The sequence below is a fragment of the Cetorhinus maximus genome, chromosome 27, assembly GCF_964194155.1.
Source record: "Cetorhinus maximus chromosome 27, sCetMax3.hap1.1, whole genome shotgun sequence".
Taxonomy (NCBI): Eukaryota; Metazoa; Chordata; class Chondrichthyes; order Lamniformes; family Cetorhinidae; genus Cetorhinus; species Cetorhinus maximus.
In genome coordinates this window covers 24,068,416-24,084,949 of record NC_135905.1, presented here as the reverse complement: position 1 = coordinate 24,084,949, position 16,534 = coordinate 24,068,416, and the positions used below count along the sequence as shown (strand labels likewise).

Here is a 16,534-nt window from a genome sequence, read left to right as displayed (position 1 = left end):
AAAGTTCAGAACAGTCAGGTTAGGGAACAACAGTGAGATTATCAGCAGTTTCTTACCAGTCTTGTTAATAATTTACAAAATTGAATGTTCACAGCCCAATCCAGTTGTGCATCTCTGATCAATTGCACGTTCTTGATTGATTGTTGGCCAGCTGAAATGCAACCAGGTTATAGAGAATTGGCAATAGCTTTTCTCTGCAAGAAGTTTAAATTGTCATCTACATTTATAATCGATGCAATCAGAGATTATGTGGAGGAAGCTGGACAACACATTTCCTAGGATTTATGACCATTGCTAACTTGGACGCAAATAATTCCAAGAAGCACTGCAGAATGTGAGCAAGATTCAATCAAATTAACTTAATTATAACACCAACGCACTCATGAATTCTCATAAGCCGAGTACCATCACTCTTGTTCATCAGACTACACAGACTCCATCCCCCTCCGACCCATTGGGATCCAACACCATATGTCACAACCTGGCTGCGATGTCACCGACAGACAGAGGACTCTAGGACAAGACCAGCCTCTCCCTCTAGCACGAGTGTGGAACCTGACCCGTGGTGGAAATTATTGTGCAGTGTTGGTTGCAGAAATTAAGGAAGCATCATGGCATCAAGTTTTCGAAAGTTTGTGGTGATAAAGCGTCTGCAGACCATGATGCCGCTGGAAAATCTATTGAGTTTGCCAAGCTAATTTCAGATGAAAACCTTTCGCCTGAACAAATATACAATGGTGAAGAAACGAGTCTTTCTAATGGTACATCCCGAGGAATAGGCTGAGGAGAGTGCACCAACTGGAATTAAGGAGGCTAAGGATATGCTGAGTGTCCTTGTTTTGCCAACATGGCTGGCGCACACAAATATAAATTGGCTATAATTGGGACAAGCCAATGTCCCAGGAGCTGCAAGGGTATTCGGACATTATCAGTTCACTATAATGCCAGGAAGAGCGCCCAGGAAACCAGGAACATGTTTTCTGATTGCTTTCATAACTACTTTGTATCAGAGGCACGTGCACATTGTCAGGTAGGTGGGCTTGAAGAAAATTGTAAAATCATGTTGCTTCTGGGCAACTGTTAAGCACACCCCCCTGCCAAACACTTGGTGAGGAACAATGTTTTCACTGTTTACTCCACCCCTGCCGCAGTGATACATCTTACTTTTGAAACCATTTTATTGACTTTAGACTATAGCCAGCCTCAGCTTAGGCTATTGTAAGTAGGCCTAGTGCTATATGTGGTATCCGAAAACTAAAATTACCTGAAATCTGAAACACGATAGGCCCCAAGGATTTTGGATAATGGATACTCGGTGGGAATTCTAGCTACGCTAAAAACTAATGATTCAAAATATCTCATAGTTTAAAATAAAACGCCTATCCCTTACTGGCATTAATATTTTTCACTGAAAAAGCATAGTTTACTGACTTTTTGGGGACTCGGATGATTAGTACATATGACAACAACGTAATAGTAGATTTTTAAATGTTCTAGCCAACACATTTTCTTAGAGCTCCTGCATCTCAAATTTTCCACTACAATTCTGGATATAGGTTAAGTGAGTGGGCAAAAATGTGGCAAATGGTATATAATGTGGGAGAATGTGAGGTTGTCCACTATGACAGGAGAATAGAAATGCTGTGTATTATTTAACTAGACAGAGACTACAGAATGCTGCAGTACAAAGGGATCTAGGTGTCCTCGCAGGTGAATCTCGAAACATAAGCATGCAGGTACAGCAAGTAATTAGGAAGGCAAATGAAATGTTGGCTTTTATTGCAAGGGGGATGGAGTAAGAAAGTCAAGGTTAATGGGGGAAGGCAGGAAAATGGAGTTAGGGCCACAGTCAGACCTTATTGAATGGAGGAGCAGGCTTGAGGAACCAAATGGCTTACTCCTGCTCCTATTTCTTAGATTCTAAGATTTGGGCAAACCCAAAAAAAAAACATTTGCAGCAGGAAAAGCATTGATTTACAGTTTGAATCCTGTGGTTATTTTTGGGATTTAGCACTATTTCAAATTATTGAGGCCATTCAAAATACCTAATATTAAAGGTGTTTATTCGAAGTTTTTATTGCCCTCACTGTAAATACATTATTCAAGATTATCTATATTTTAACAGAAAAACAGAATGGAACTGGAGGCGAGTATTGGCTTCTAACTGTTGCTATTGAAATGCACCACGAAAGCTCAGCTCACAGCAATCAGTCTTTCCAAGTCCTTTTACTTCCTGTTCTAGTTCAAATGTGCTAAGATAATTTATAATTTATATGAGGTTCAAATGCATTCGGGCTGCACGTGTGAATCTACCTCAGTAGTGGCATACATTGTGGGAATTTGTGGTCTCTATTTGACAAACATTGCAAGACGAATAAAGACATACTGCTCCCTAGAGATGTCAAGATCAATCTCATGAGGTAAGATTTGTTGACAGTACGAGTTCCTTGGAGGCAATGAGAGTACTACTTACAAAGACCATTACTTTTGATGGGTGTCGGCAGCCTCATTGCCCATATAGGCCAGTAATGCCAGAAAGGGAACGCGTGTATCATTCATATCAAAGTAAATGAATTGACAATGCACATTGAACTAAATAAATATGATCTGACAGCCCTTATGGAGATGTGGCTGCAGGATGACAAGAATTGGGTCCTGAATACTAAGGGGTGTATGACATTCAAGAAGAATAGGAAATTAGGGAAAGGTGGAGGGGTAACGCTGTTAATCAAGGATGGCATTTGTGCAATAGTTAGAGATGACTTTGGTTCAGGTGATCAGAATGTAGAATCGTTTTGGGTGGAGATGAGGAATAGTCGGGGTGAGAAGTCATTAGTGGGAGTGGTCTATGGGCCCCCTAACAATAACCATAATGTAGGACAAAGTATAGAAGTAATATTGGGTGCTTGTGATAAAGGGACAGCAGTAATCGTGGGTGACTTTAATCTACATATAAACTGGAACAATCAGATTGGCAGTAGTAGCCTGGATGGGGAGTTCATGGAATGCCTTTGAGATAGTTTCTTAGAGCAGCAAGTTCTGGAACCAACTAGAGGGCAGGTTATATTAGACTTGGCATTATGTAATGTGACAGGATTAATTAATGACCTCAAAGTGAAGGCACTCCTAGGTAGCAGGACCACAATATGATTGAATTTTACATCCAGTTTGAAAGGGAGAAGAGTAGGTCTAAGACTAGTATTTGAAACTTAAATAGTGAAATTGTGGGCATGAAAGCTGAACTAGCTGAAGTGAACTGAGATACTAGGCTAGAGGAATAGATCAATAGAGAAGCGGTGGTAGACATTTAATGGGATATTTCAGAATACTCAGAATAAGTATATTACTACCATAAAGAAAAATTCTAAAGGGAGGATCCACATCCATGGTTAGCTAAGGAAAGCAACAAACTTAAGGAAAAAGCATATAACTGCGCAAAGATCAGTGGCAGGTCAGATGATTGGTCAGAATATAAAGAACAGCAGAGAATGACTAAAAGGTTAATTGGGAGAAAGAAATTAGAGCATGAGAGGAAGCTAGCTAGAAATATTAAAACAGGTAGCAAGGGTTTTTACAGGTATTTAAAAAGTAAAGTGCATGTTGCTCCCCTAGAGAGTGAGTGGGGCGTTAAAGTAGATAATAAGAAAAAGGCAGGTGAAATGAACAAATATTTTGATTCTGTCTTCACTATAGAGGATACAAAAATCATTCAAGTAATACCTATAAATCAGGAGGTGCAAGGGTAGAGGAACTTGGTGAAATTACAATCACTAGGGAAGTGGTACTGAGTGAACTGATGGAGCTGCAGGCTGACAAGTCTCCGGGTCCTGATGGACTTCACCCTTGGGTCTTAAGAGAGGTGGCTAATGGGGGTGGCAGGTGCGTTAGTGTTAAGTTTCCAAAATTCCCTAGATTCTGGAAAGGTTCCATCAGACTGGAAAGTTGCAAATATAACCCCTCTATTCGAGAAGGGAGGGAGGCAGAAAACAGGCCACTTAGTTTGATGTTTTCGTGGGGAGGGTGTTAGAGTCGATCATTGAAGAGGTTATAGCTGGGCGCTTAGAAAAACTCAAGGTAATAGGGTAGAGTCAGCATGGTTTTGTGAAAGGGAAATCATGTTTAACCAATTTATTAGAGCTCTTTGAAGGCATAATATATGCTGTGGATAAAGGAGAACCTGTGGTCATAATGTACTTGGATTTCCAGAAAGCATTTGATAAGGTGCCACATCAAAGGTTATTGCGGAAAATAAAAGCTCATGGTGTATGGGGAACATATTTGCATGGATAGAAGTTTGGGTGGCTGGCAGAAAACAGAGCATGCATAATTGGGTGTTTGTCTGATTGGCCAGTTGTGACGAGTGGGGTCCTGTAGGGGTCTGTGCTGAGGCCTCAACTTTTTACGGTTTACATCAATGACTTGTAATTTGTTGTGAGTTTGCAGACATATAGATAGATTGAGTGAGTGGGCAAAAATCTTAGTAGATGGGGTATAATGTGGGGAAATGTGAAGTTTTTCACTTTGGCAGGAAGAATAAAAAAAGCAGAGTATTACTTAAACAGAGAAGGGCTGCAGAATTCTGAGATGCAGTGGGATCTAGGTGTTCTCGTGCATGAGTCACAAAAATTTAGTTTACAGGTACAGCACATAATGAAGAAGGATAGTGGAATGCTATCCTTTATGAGAGGAATTGAACATAAAAGTAAGGATGTTGTGCTTCAGTTATACAGGGCATCGGTGAGACCACATCTTGAATACTGTGTGCAGTTTTGGTCTCCTTATTTAAGGAATGATGTAAATGCATTGGAGACAGTTCACATGAGGTTTACTAGATTGATACCTGGAACGAGCGGGTTGTCTTGTGAGGATAGGTTGGACAGGCTGGGCTTATTTCCACTGGAGTTTAGAAGAATGAAGGGTGACTTGATTGAAGTATATAACATCTTGAATGGTCTTGACAATGTGGACGTGGAAAGGATGTTTCCTCTTGTGGGTGAGTCCAGAACTTCGGGGCACTGTTTTAAAGTTAGGACAGAGATGAAGAGAAATTTTCTGAGGATTGCGCGACTTTGGAACTCTCTGCCTCAGAAGGTGGTGGAAGCAGGGTCGTTGAATGTTTTTAAGGCAGAGGTAGATAGATTCTTGTTAGGCAAGGGAATCAAAGGTTATCGGGGGTAGATGAGAATGTGGAATTCAAAATGCAAACAGATCAACCATGATCTTATTGAGTGACTGAGCAAGCTCGAGGGGCCGAATGGCATACTGCTCCTATTTCGTTTGTTCAGTGTAAGGGTTTAGTAGTGAGAAAATAAAATTAAGAACCAGGACTTTCAAGCAGATGTCCAAGTTCACTTGTGTAGCCTCAGTACTGTGGGATATGCCCCACATTTTAAAATTACTGGAGGCCTGGTGTATTATACAGTTGCTTCAATGGGTTTGTATTGTATGGCGTGGGTTATTTAAATCCAACTTAAATTTGCATGATTACATTGCGACAGAATATTCTAAGTAGAGGCGTTCTTTTTGTAGCAACCATACTCCTGGCTATGCCTAAACTGTTCACTACATTTTCTGACAAAGATGTTGAATCCCTGGGCAATAACCTCTACCTGTCCACACCTGCCAAAATGCCACTGTCTGAATCACAGCAACCATCTGGACTTGCACTAGTCTGGGGAAGGTCACTTACATGTAGCCAGGAATTAAATTTTTCCTCTTCGCACCTTCTACCACTATTTTGAGGGCAGTTAGGAAAGGGCAATAAATACTGGCCTGGCTAGTGATGCCCATGTCATGTGCATGAATTTAAAAAAAAAACACTGGCAGAGCACACTTTTTGGGGATGCATTGGAACAGGATGATGTCTCTAAGATGCTGTTAATGTATAAGTGCAAATGGCAGAAGAGCAGTAACTGGTGCAATAATCTTTTTAGCATTTCACCTGTGTTTAATCATATGGAAACTATTGTTTGGTTTTTTGTGATTTAGGAAAATATATTGTAAATAATTAGCTTCATTCAAAATCCACCACTAATTTTTATGAAGCTGGGACTTCTAAGTGCCGTAACAATTTTCAACTTTGCACTGTTGCTTGGGATAGTTCAGCTCACATATTTCTCTGCTACCTTTGGTTGGCAACTTATCCTGCTCCATGTTAGGTGATACAGCCACATCTAGCGCTTGTAAGGTTTAAAAGAATCTTAGAACTTTGCATCACAGAGGCCCCTCAGCCCATCCTGCCTATGCCAGCTTTCTAAAGGAGTTGCCCACTTTGACCCTCATTAACAGCCACATTTTGTACAGTTAACTATACAACTGTCTGACTGTCTGCATCCATATGCACTGTTGTACAGCTGCCAGCAATGGTTATAATTAACATTCACTGTGATTGTTTCAGAATTTCCATTATAAATCATTAATGAGATCTACAGCATAATGCAGCGGCTACTGCAAACATCTACCATCTGTCATACAATGGGTTAAAATGTAGAGCTTTGCATTGTAAGTTACCTTGCTCCTACAAATTGAGGCTAAAAGCCATTGTGCCAAAAGTGCTTTGCATCATGGGTTGGGCTCCTTGGAAAGTCTGCAAGAACATGCTGATATCAGAACTGGGAAGGCATAGTGTATGCACGTTCCAATTACAGGAATTTCTAACTGGGTCAGTGCTAATGAACCTTTTGTTTTGATATTGTAGAAGGGGTGGCAGTTATGCCTGCCAGTCTAGTCCATGAAGACATTTATGTTTCTGAAGTGTTAATGGAAATCCCTTGCAATGGTCAGTAAATGATATGTAACATAAAAGATAATTGGGATTGAATTAACTAGGTATAAACGGACTGAACTTTTAAATTGATAGGCAACCTATTTGCTTATCGGCTATCTTAATCTATTGAGGACTGATTGTATTTTTACCCAGAATTAGGTTGATCTGATCATCTTCAGTCGTTGAAGATTTTTTAATCCACTCATGTGATGCAGGCATTGTTGACAAGGCCAGCATTTATTGCCCATCCCTAATTCCCTTTGAGAAAGTGGTAATGGAAATTTCTTTCCCAAGGGCATTCGTGAACCACGTGGGTTTTTATGACAATTCAGTAGTTCCGTTGTTGCCGTTACTTATACTAGCTTTCTATTCCAGATATATTTAATTAACTAAATTTGAATGCCCCAGGTGCTATGGTAGGATTTGAACTTGTATCTCCGGATCATTAGTCTAGGTTTCTGGATAACTAGTCCAATACTGTAACCACTATGCTGCTGTCCACTATTGTAAAGTAAGCCAAAGCTTAGAAATTGTCACTGTATTTGATGGAAGTGTACTCAACGTTTCATTATCGAATTTGATACTCTTGCTGTTGTTTGCTGCCCTTGTTCACTATGCAGTGTCAGATGATTTGTAACACAAGCACAGGAACAGTAGCTTCCCTGCTTTCTCTGTCCAGTAGAGAGCAATTGGTTTGAGAAGTGGTCATTATTCATGACAGCACAGCATGATTGTCTTTTCCTTTTCAAAAGGAAAGTCAACAGAACCTTAATCATAGATTTAAGATACTTCTGGTGCAAATTATTTGGACAAATTTGTAGTTTTCTGCATGAGATTTATTTCCTGAGAATTGCAATTTTGTGTAAGCCCCAGAGCCAGTAAAAATGCTGTTTTCTGATTGGTTCTGATCCATATCAAAAGGATAGTGGATAAACATATGGAGAAGAAAAAAATAGGATGGAGAAAGTCAGAGGGATAGAACCAAGTGATTAAATTTTAGAGATTTAGAGGGCTGATCCAGGCACGATGTTAAAAACCCACTAAGATCATTAATGTTCTTTAACAACAACCTGGCATCCGTCCATCTGCAAGAGATGATGGGAATGCACTCAACAGGTGAAGTTGGGTGAAATATCTGCTCCACTTCTTTCGATGACAGAGCAAGCTGATTCTAGAAAGGCTAAGCCTACCACGAGTGTCACATATGAAGTCCCTTGCCGGTGGTGCAGGATGATCTCTGCTGACACCATGTTTGCAGGCTGGGGTCTGCTTCGGAGCTTCTGAAACCACATGTCATCATACTGGCGAATTCCTGCCCACAGTCTGTGTCGTCAGATACATTCATAGTTAGTTGTAGTTTTCTATTTGTTGTGATTGATGTTGAGGGCTTTCATGTCTCTTTTGACAGCCTTCTTGAATTGGAGTTTTGGACACTCTGCTAGTCTCTTAAGCTGGCCTGGCTCTCTGTATGTCATATCCTTGGGGATGCAGCCATCTTCCATCCTGTCCACATGCTCAAGCCAGTGAAGCCTTATTTGCCTGATTAGTGCTAGCTTGCTTGGCAAGTTTTCTAACAAAAGAACTTGCGTTATTTACAAGGCACCTTTAATGTAGCAAAATATCCTAAAGCCCTTCAGCACAGGGAATGTGCCACCCCATCTGCTCTAGCCAACGTGTGACTCTCAAGAGCTATATGGTTAACTATTAACATCCTCTGAGATGGTTCGGCAAGTCCCTCAGCTATAAAAACGATCACACCAGAAGGCCTACCACCACCTTCCCAGATGATTATTTCATGACACCAGCTCTGTCTGCATAAAGATTTGGGCAGCCCTCCTTCTGAATTTTACAAGGAGGTTATATTACTTGGAGGGAGAATTAAAATGAAGATAGTCTGTAATAAGTTGCTTCTCAATGTGAAAAGGGACAGAAGTGGCCTGTCAAGGACCAGTTGCCTCAATTTGGTACACAGATATGTTTTCCTGACATATTGTTTACTCATTGGCTTTTTTTGTTTTGTGTCTTGAGGTTTGGAAAGGGCTGTTCTTGGTGCTATTTATCAGTGGATAAATCCTAAATCAGACACCAAGTTCTGTTGGTGTCCACAGCTTGAGATATACAGTATTAACAAGACAATAGGTTTCCAACTGTGTGGTCCCGTGATATTCCATGGCATGCACCTAATATCCGACAAGCCAAAAGAATGAGATGTTTCTGATTTATGACAATTGGAGCATCCTATGGCATTCATTGCTAGTTGTGGAAAACAGGAGCAGATTAGCTTGTTTGATCGAATCATCGCAAATGCACAGTGTTTCGTGTGTTGGTGACTGTATATTTTTGCAGGAACACAAACCCAACGAAGGCTTTTTAGAAGTCTGTATTTACACTTATGCCATGTTTTTGTAGTTGGTTTCTTTTTCAAAATAATCCCAAAACATTTCGACTTTAGCTCAAATAACTTGATTCCTATAAATAAGCTGTAGCAAGTAATCAATGCATACGTAGTCAATTCAAGGACAGATGTTGTGATTTTTGTTTTTCTTTTTGTTAACTGACTTATTCTAGTTCCTAGGGTGCAGTGCACATGCTTATATGTTACTGCTTAATTGTACTTTTCAGACAGCATTATTATTAGTCCGCATTCCTACTTGCAGCTCTATTAACAAAAATACAAAAGTTAAATAACTGGAAATAGGCAGTCTTGCATGCTGAAATGATTCCAAGCTCTTCATATTTAAGTGTAAGTGTTTAAGTAAATGTGCAAGTAAGTTTTTGTAATATTGATGTATGCTCTTGACATTTGCTTTTGACACATATAGGGGAGAAAATGATGATGTGTTTCAGGGAATAATTGATCATTATCCTTATTTATTTAGAATAGATGCCATAGGTTTAAGCTTTTGTGGGGCAGGGAGGGGTGATTTGTTTGATGTAAATTTGTACAAATTATTTTTTTTCTTTCTCTTGTAGATTGCAAGTACATTAGGAACCTGAAGTGTCTGCTAGCTAATGGAAGGAAAAATACAGGGAAAATCTGCCTCTGTTTCGAGATTGCCCAAGTTTGGTGGTGGAACTGCTAAGCTCAGTGAGACTCTTCCCCAGGTTGTATCAAATGGAGCCTGTGTTCGCAGTGTCAGTGCTTCCAGCAGTGCAAAAGCTGGTGACAAGCAGAATGGGACTAGTTGTGTGGGTGCCTTTACTTTTAATTGGAAAAAGTCAGTTAAAACTAAATCAGGTGGACAAGGTGTGAAAGACCCAGCTAGTTCCTTCCCTTGTGCTTTTCCAAATGAAGAACTTGTTAAAATTGAGAGACACTCTTATTCGAAGGCTCCTCTTGCTAAAGATCACACGGACTTGGGCTTTAAGAGTAAGTCAAATGTAGCATCCAGGCATCAAAAACAGCAGCAGATTACATCTTATGACGAAGGAAGCAAAATCTTTGTGGCTGGATTAAATCATTCCACAAAAGGAAATCGTGGTAAAATGCTGGGAAAGCCATTCACATCCTCACAAATCGCAAGGTCCCAGTCAATTGGCCATTTTCACAAAACAGCAGTTGTAAAGATGGCTGAACAAGAAGGGACTTTCTCTGGATCAAGTAGTTCTAAAGATAGTCTTAGCCAATCTACAGAGAGCCTGAAGAACTTGTCAGATGAGAACATTGTACGATCACAGAGTTTTTCACATTCCATACAAAGGAGCTCATGTGGTACTGATGTAATACCAAGATCTTTATCCTTTTCAAAGGCTGCAGATAGATCTTGTCTGAGACAACAAATGAGAACGAGTCTTCCTTTGAAATCAAATGCTCTTTGCTATGGCAACACAAAGGGCACCAATAGCTCAAGCACAAGTGAATTACTCTGCAAACGTACTTCCAGTAGACCATGCTTAAAAGCACCACCATCTGCCTTCAAAAAATCTCTGCTTCCCCCCAGCTGCCCCGCAGTTCCATTTTATGCTGCTGCTTCTGCCTCCAAGATGACAAGATCTTCGTTGATGAAGTGTGGTAGGTTGGTCTCTTCAGGAACAGGAAGTAATGTTAATTCAATGTCTGGAACCATAAAAGAAAATCCTGGGACCCCAAGTATTGGTGAAAGTGGCTTAAATAATGAAAATATAAATATTGAATCCAATGCTGAAAATGCATTAAATGTTAGCACTATAGATGAGAACACTGTATCTGGAATTAATGAGAAACTTGAACCTACTTCTGGAAAAGATATTGATAACCCGGAAGTATTGATCACTTCAATTGATTCCAACTGTGATATAGATGATAAAAGTGAACATTTACCTCATTCAGGTACTGAGTCCATAGAAATTGTGGATAGTGACAATTCTATTTCAGCAGAACTTCCTGATGATCTTTACAATCCTAACGAGGCCATGTCTTTCGCTGGAATAGAGGAACCTTTAATTGCTGCATATACAGGCACAGATTGGATAGAGACTGGTTTCTCTGGTGCGTAAGTTTTCAGAATTAAATGCATTGAAATTATATTTGCCATTAAGATAAAGTAGTAAGAATATTTTAGTGGGCATGTTATGAATTGCACTAACGTTTTGGCGGATATTTCAAAGGAAGGTGTCATTGACCAATTGGCTCAGTTCGCATTTGATGTAGTTGTGAAATGAGTACAATGCTAGTTCAAAGTTATGTCAATACGTCAGCATCAGCATCAACGTCAGCAAGCCAAGAGCAGTCTTCAGGTCGAATTTATACTGCCAACAATAATCCATAAACAATAACCAGGGCCGATGATCTCATTGCATCAAAAGCCATGGAGTTAGTGAGCCTAGGTGGGGGAGTTGAATTTGTATGCAAAATTGTAATGATGTGATCATTGAAGCATTTTGTGTTAATGAATGTATCTCCTGACATTTACTCAGCTTTCATCCACTGTTAGGCTCAGTAACTGCTCACAAACATTTCCTTGCTAGCTCAAGCACCATTTACTGTTAGAAACTAAAATATTTTTAGTGAATAGAATGGTTTCCTATATAAATTAGGTTTTTGAATGAGTTCAGCTTCAAACTTTGCTGAGGCAAATTGAATTTAACAATAACTGCCCAGGTTGTCACAAAAGAATTAGTACGAATAACTCCCCTTGTGTTCCATCAATGGGCATTCTGTTGGGTCAAGTGCATTTAAACTTGCGTTTACTGTTGGCGCATAGGAGTTTTGGCTGACACGTGCTGAACTTGTGAAATGTAAATTGGATATTAAGGCAAAACCGATTGCAGAGTAAGGTAGAGGAAAGTGTGACACTGCAGTTGTACTCTGTGCAACCTCAGGCAGTTAAACTTATACTGTGGAATAGATGCCAGTGTTTGATCTGAGTTTGAGTGCATTAGAGCAGGTAGGTGCCAAAGCAAATAATGGTTTTGGATTGAAACCAGTTTGCAGGTGACTGTATAACTTCACTCTCCTGTGAGTTGGGTAAACAGGATTCCAGGAGAATGCCCAATGCTGCAGTTCAGCTCCAAAATAAATGCATTTTTTTTCGGTCGTACTACACCATGATAAGGTTTTAAATGATCACTTTTTATTGTTTTAGTATGATGTGTGCTTATGCATACGAACATATTTACACCATGCTGAAATTTGCATAGTCATCAACACACCTACCATGAACTTAATCCCTTTCAATGTTTGCACTATCATCCTCATAGTGCCACACTATCATTGCCGTTGGCTCTCAATCATAACCTCAATTTATTCTCTGAAGAATCTGAAAATTAAATAATACCTCCCTGAAGCTTCTCTTCAACATTCTAAATTCTTCAACAATTGAACAATTCTAAATTGTTCAGCCTCTCCTCATTGCTCTGATGTGGTATGCTAGGTATCACTTTGGTTTCCCACTGTTTATTTCTTTTGCCAACTCCCTTATTTCATTAGCTTGCATTTCTCTTCATTATTTGCACTTTGCCACGTACCAGTCCATGTACCCAACATATTTCAATCCCTTTATATTTTGTTTATCTGTTTCCCAATGTTTGAGCCTCAGCCTTAACTTTGTGTGACCTGAAATCTTAGGTTTGTTTTTGGTCCTGGATGTAAATAATTTCTACACATTAGGGGCAGCAATGGCTCAACATTGATCCTGTTGGAACCCTGGAAGTGACCCCTTGTCATTGTGACACAGCTCTATTCACAAACCACATTTTGCTTTTATTGGTTCGCCCAATTCTCGGACGTCCTCAGAAGCTTGTTCCTATTCCATGCCTTAGTACTATGTAACATCATGATCTTGGTTAAAATCCAAATATGTAAAAGGTACAGAATTTTCACTACTGATAAGGTCTTTCCATAAAATAATTCCAGTGATTTTGTTGGAAATCCCCTCTTTAAACCTCTCACCTCTCTGTTCTCCTTTAAGCCTAACTGTTTAATCAAGCTTTTGGTCATCTACCCCAATATCTTCATATGTGGCTGTATCTAGTTTTATTTGATGCTCCAAGTGAAGCACCTTGGGAAGCTTTACAGCATTAAAAATACAAGAAAAGAAAGTAGTTGTTATTATGGCTGCGTTTCATTGGCCCCTCTTTTAAGATGGTTTTCTAATAATTTGCCCATAATATTATGCTAACGGGCCTATAGCTCCCTTGTTAAATGAATGCTGTTACAATAACAGTTTTCCAATTCATAACTTAACTTCTGTTTCCCTGAAGGTAGTGGTAAGAATATGATTGATTTTTGTGGGCTATTTCTTTCTAAGTATCCTGTGTGACATCCCTCTGGGTCTAATCCCTTCTTTAACTTCCTCAGCCTTTCAGTGACCACCTTATCTGTTCCATTTCACTTTATTCATCCACCCCCATGATAATTCAGTTTCTCTGCTAGGAATGTCGCCTTTGGCCTTTTAGTATATGTGATATTTTTTGCCAGCCTTCCAAGATCCACACATGCTATGAATGTACTTGAACAGACTAACACCTTGATTGCTGATCAAACTGGGATTAACAAACACAACAGAGACAATTTTTTTAAACCTTGAACCTTTATGATACCGTTATAACCAGTGAATATGCTGAGCAATGCTGGACATTCCATCTTCCCCATAGCAATAGAAGGGAAAAGCAGAGGCTGTAAGGTTTATGACAATATTCAAAAACATGAATGGGTTGTTGCACTGGATAAATTCTCAAATGTGTTCCAACCAGTGGTGCAGAAGAGAAGTAGTAGATTGTGTAACTAGTTTCAGGGAAAACTTTGGCATTTCTTAGGAAATATTATTAGGAATAAAATTTGAGAATCTCAGCCCTCTCATGTGCTGCATAGATGTAAATATAAATGATTGTGCACATGAAAGAGAGCATTTCTACTTGTTTTATTCAGAATTTACAATGTGTAACCTTGATATATGTTGTGATCTATCTCATGATACTGGAGTCAGCTTTGATTACTTTGCTGCATGTGATCTTGTGATAAATTTTACTTATGTGATCTGTGGGTCAGAGATGCTTACGCAATGTGAACTGCCCCTCGTTTTCCACATTCAACAGGCTAGCATTTTGGTTGCTCCATAAGCAAATATCAATATATTAAATGGAAAGAGCTATTTGTGCCCTGGATACCACTCCGATCAGTTAGAGAGTTAGTATTAATGTATGCACAGACAGTCTATGATAATAAAATTGGCTTTGCACAATAACAATTTATGATGTATTTTAGATTTCCAATTCTTATAACATTCTAAAACAAGTATATATTTCCATGATGACATAGTGATAGGCTCTGAAAAAGGTTGTTGTTTCTGTCATATTGAAATAACTTTTTTTTTTGTCCCTTTTTGTCTTTTGAGTAGACCAGTCTAAAGATTTGGAGAGTTCCCAGACTACAGCATCAGGTAATGATCTTATGTCTCCAGATGTCAACTACGCAATGGGTTCCTCCTTTGAACTTTCTCCTTCCAGCAGTTCAGCTGGCACTTACATGTGGGATGAAGAGGGCATGGAGGCACTTGGTACCGTCCAGCAATGTGGCAGCCTTGAGTCTTCAGAGATGAACAGCCTGGTAAGAATAGGCGCTCTGTAGGTTTGATTTGGGATGGGGTGGAAGTACTCAACATAGAAGATAATTATTCAAATGTTCTTTAAACTATTTCCACTGCTGGGCACAGCAACACCCCAGGGGACTATACTATTTTAAAAAAAATGTGACTCAAATAAAGTTGAATTGTATTATTTTGTGTTTAACAATGCATTTCTCAGTATACATTTACATCATTATGGGAGCCTCTGCAACTCCGCAATGAGGGGCTTGTCTGTATTGTATGGAGAAGTTTGGGAAAGCGGATATTGTCGTGTAAGGACCCCCTATAACGATAGATGAGGAAGGAAAAATATTGAATAATATTAAGAGAAAAGGGTAGATCAACTTGCACTGTTGAACTGGAGTGTTGCAGCACTGTTCAGTGAGCAGTTTGATAACGGCACAGCAGAGACACCATGTGGAAAAAATAAACAGCTACAACTTCAAACCAACAATAAACACACCGGGATTGTGTCAGAACAGGAGGAGGAAATTCAATTCCATGAGTCTGATCTACTATTTTATGAGAGTGTATCTGATCTGTATCCTAACTCCATTCACCCACCTTGGCTCCATTTCTCTTAATACGCTTGAATAGCAAAAAATCTATTGATGGGAGATTTGAACTTCTTAATTCAACTGCCATCCACTGCTTTTTATAGGAGAGAGTTCCACTTTTACACATGGACATAGGAATTAGGAGCAGGAGTAGGCCACTTGACCCCTCGAGCCTGCTCTGCCATTCAATAAGATCATGGCTGATCTGTTTGTAACCTCAACCCCACACTTTTTCACCGCCCCCCCCATAACCTTTCACCCCCTTGCTTATCAAGAATCTATCTACCTCTGCCTTAAAAACATTCAAAGACTTTGCTTTCATTGCCTTTTGAGGAAGAGTTCCAAAGACACTCAGCCTTCTGAGAGAAAAACATTTCTGCTCATTTCTGTTTTAAATGGGCAACCACTTATTTGTAAACAGTGACCCCTAGTTCTAGATTATCAAACAAGAGGAAACATCCTCTTTGCACCCAGCCTGTCAAGACCCCTCAGAATCTTTTATGTTTCAATAAGTCGTCTCTTAGTCCCCTGAGCTCCAGCAGATCCAGCCTTTCCTCATAAGACACCCTGCCTATTCCTGGTATTAGTCTAGTAAACCTTCTTACTGTTTCTGACGCATTTAAATCCTTCCTTAAATAATGAGACCATTACTGTATGCAGAACTCCAGATGTGGTCTCACCAGTGCCTTGTACAACTGAAACATAACCTCCCTACTTATGTATTCAATTCCTCTTGCAATAAACAATAACGTTCTATTAGCTTTCCTTATTACTTGGTGTAGCCTCGTGCTAGGCTTTTGCAATTCATACACTAGGACAACCAGCTATATTCGCTATTTTCCAATCTAGTAGAACCTTCCCTGAATCTAGGGAATTTTGGAAAATTAAAACCACGCATTAATTATCTCACCAGGCACTTCTTTTAAGACCCCAGGATGAACTTCATTACGACCCGGGAACTTGTCAGCCCGGAACTCCAACAGTTTGCTCAGCACCACTTCCCTGGTGATTGTAATTTTCTTGAGTTTCTCCCTCCCTTCCAATTCCATTGCTGAATTACAGCAATATCTGGGATGTTACCTGTATCCTCTATAGTGAAGACTGATGCAAAATACCTGTTCAATCCATCTGCCATCTCTTATTTTCCATTATTAATTCCCCAGAAT

The 16,534-nt window shown here is 39.6% G+C and overlaps 1 protein-coding gene across 3 annotated transcripts in view; it reads left to right on the top strand.

Moving 5' to 3' along the window:
* The window catches only part of ccser2a (coiled-coil serine-rich protein 2a), a 568,362-nt gene that overhangs the window by 37,365 nt on the left and 514,463 nt on the right, over positions 1-16,534 (top strand). For 2 of the 3 annotated variants that reach the window (XM_078530897.1, XM_078530899.1), the window contains exons 2-3: positions 9,740-11,234; positions 14,581-14,792. In XM_078530897.1, coding sequence (XP_078387023.1) covers positions 9,779-11,234; positions 14,581-14,792 — 1,668 coding nt within the window. In that variant the 5' untranslated portion in view covers positions 9,740-9,778. The remainder of the gene's footprint in view (positions 1-9,739; positions 11,235-14,580; positions 14,793-16,534) is intronic. The other variant, XM_078530898.1, reaches the window with a different exon arrangement.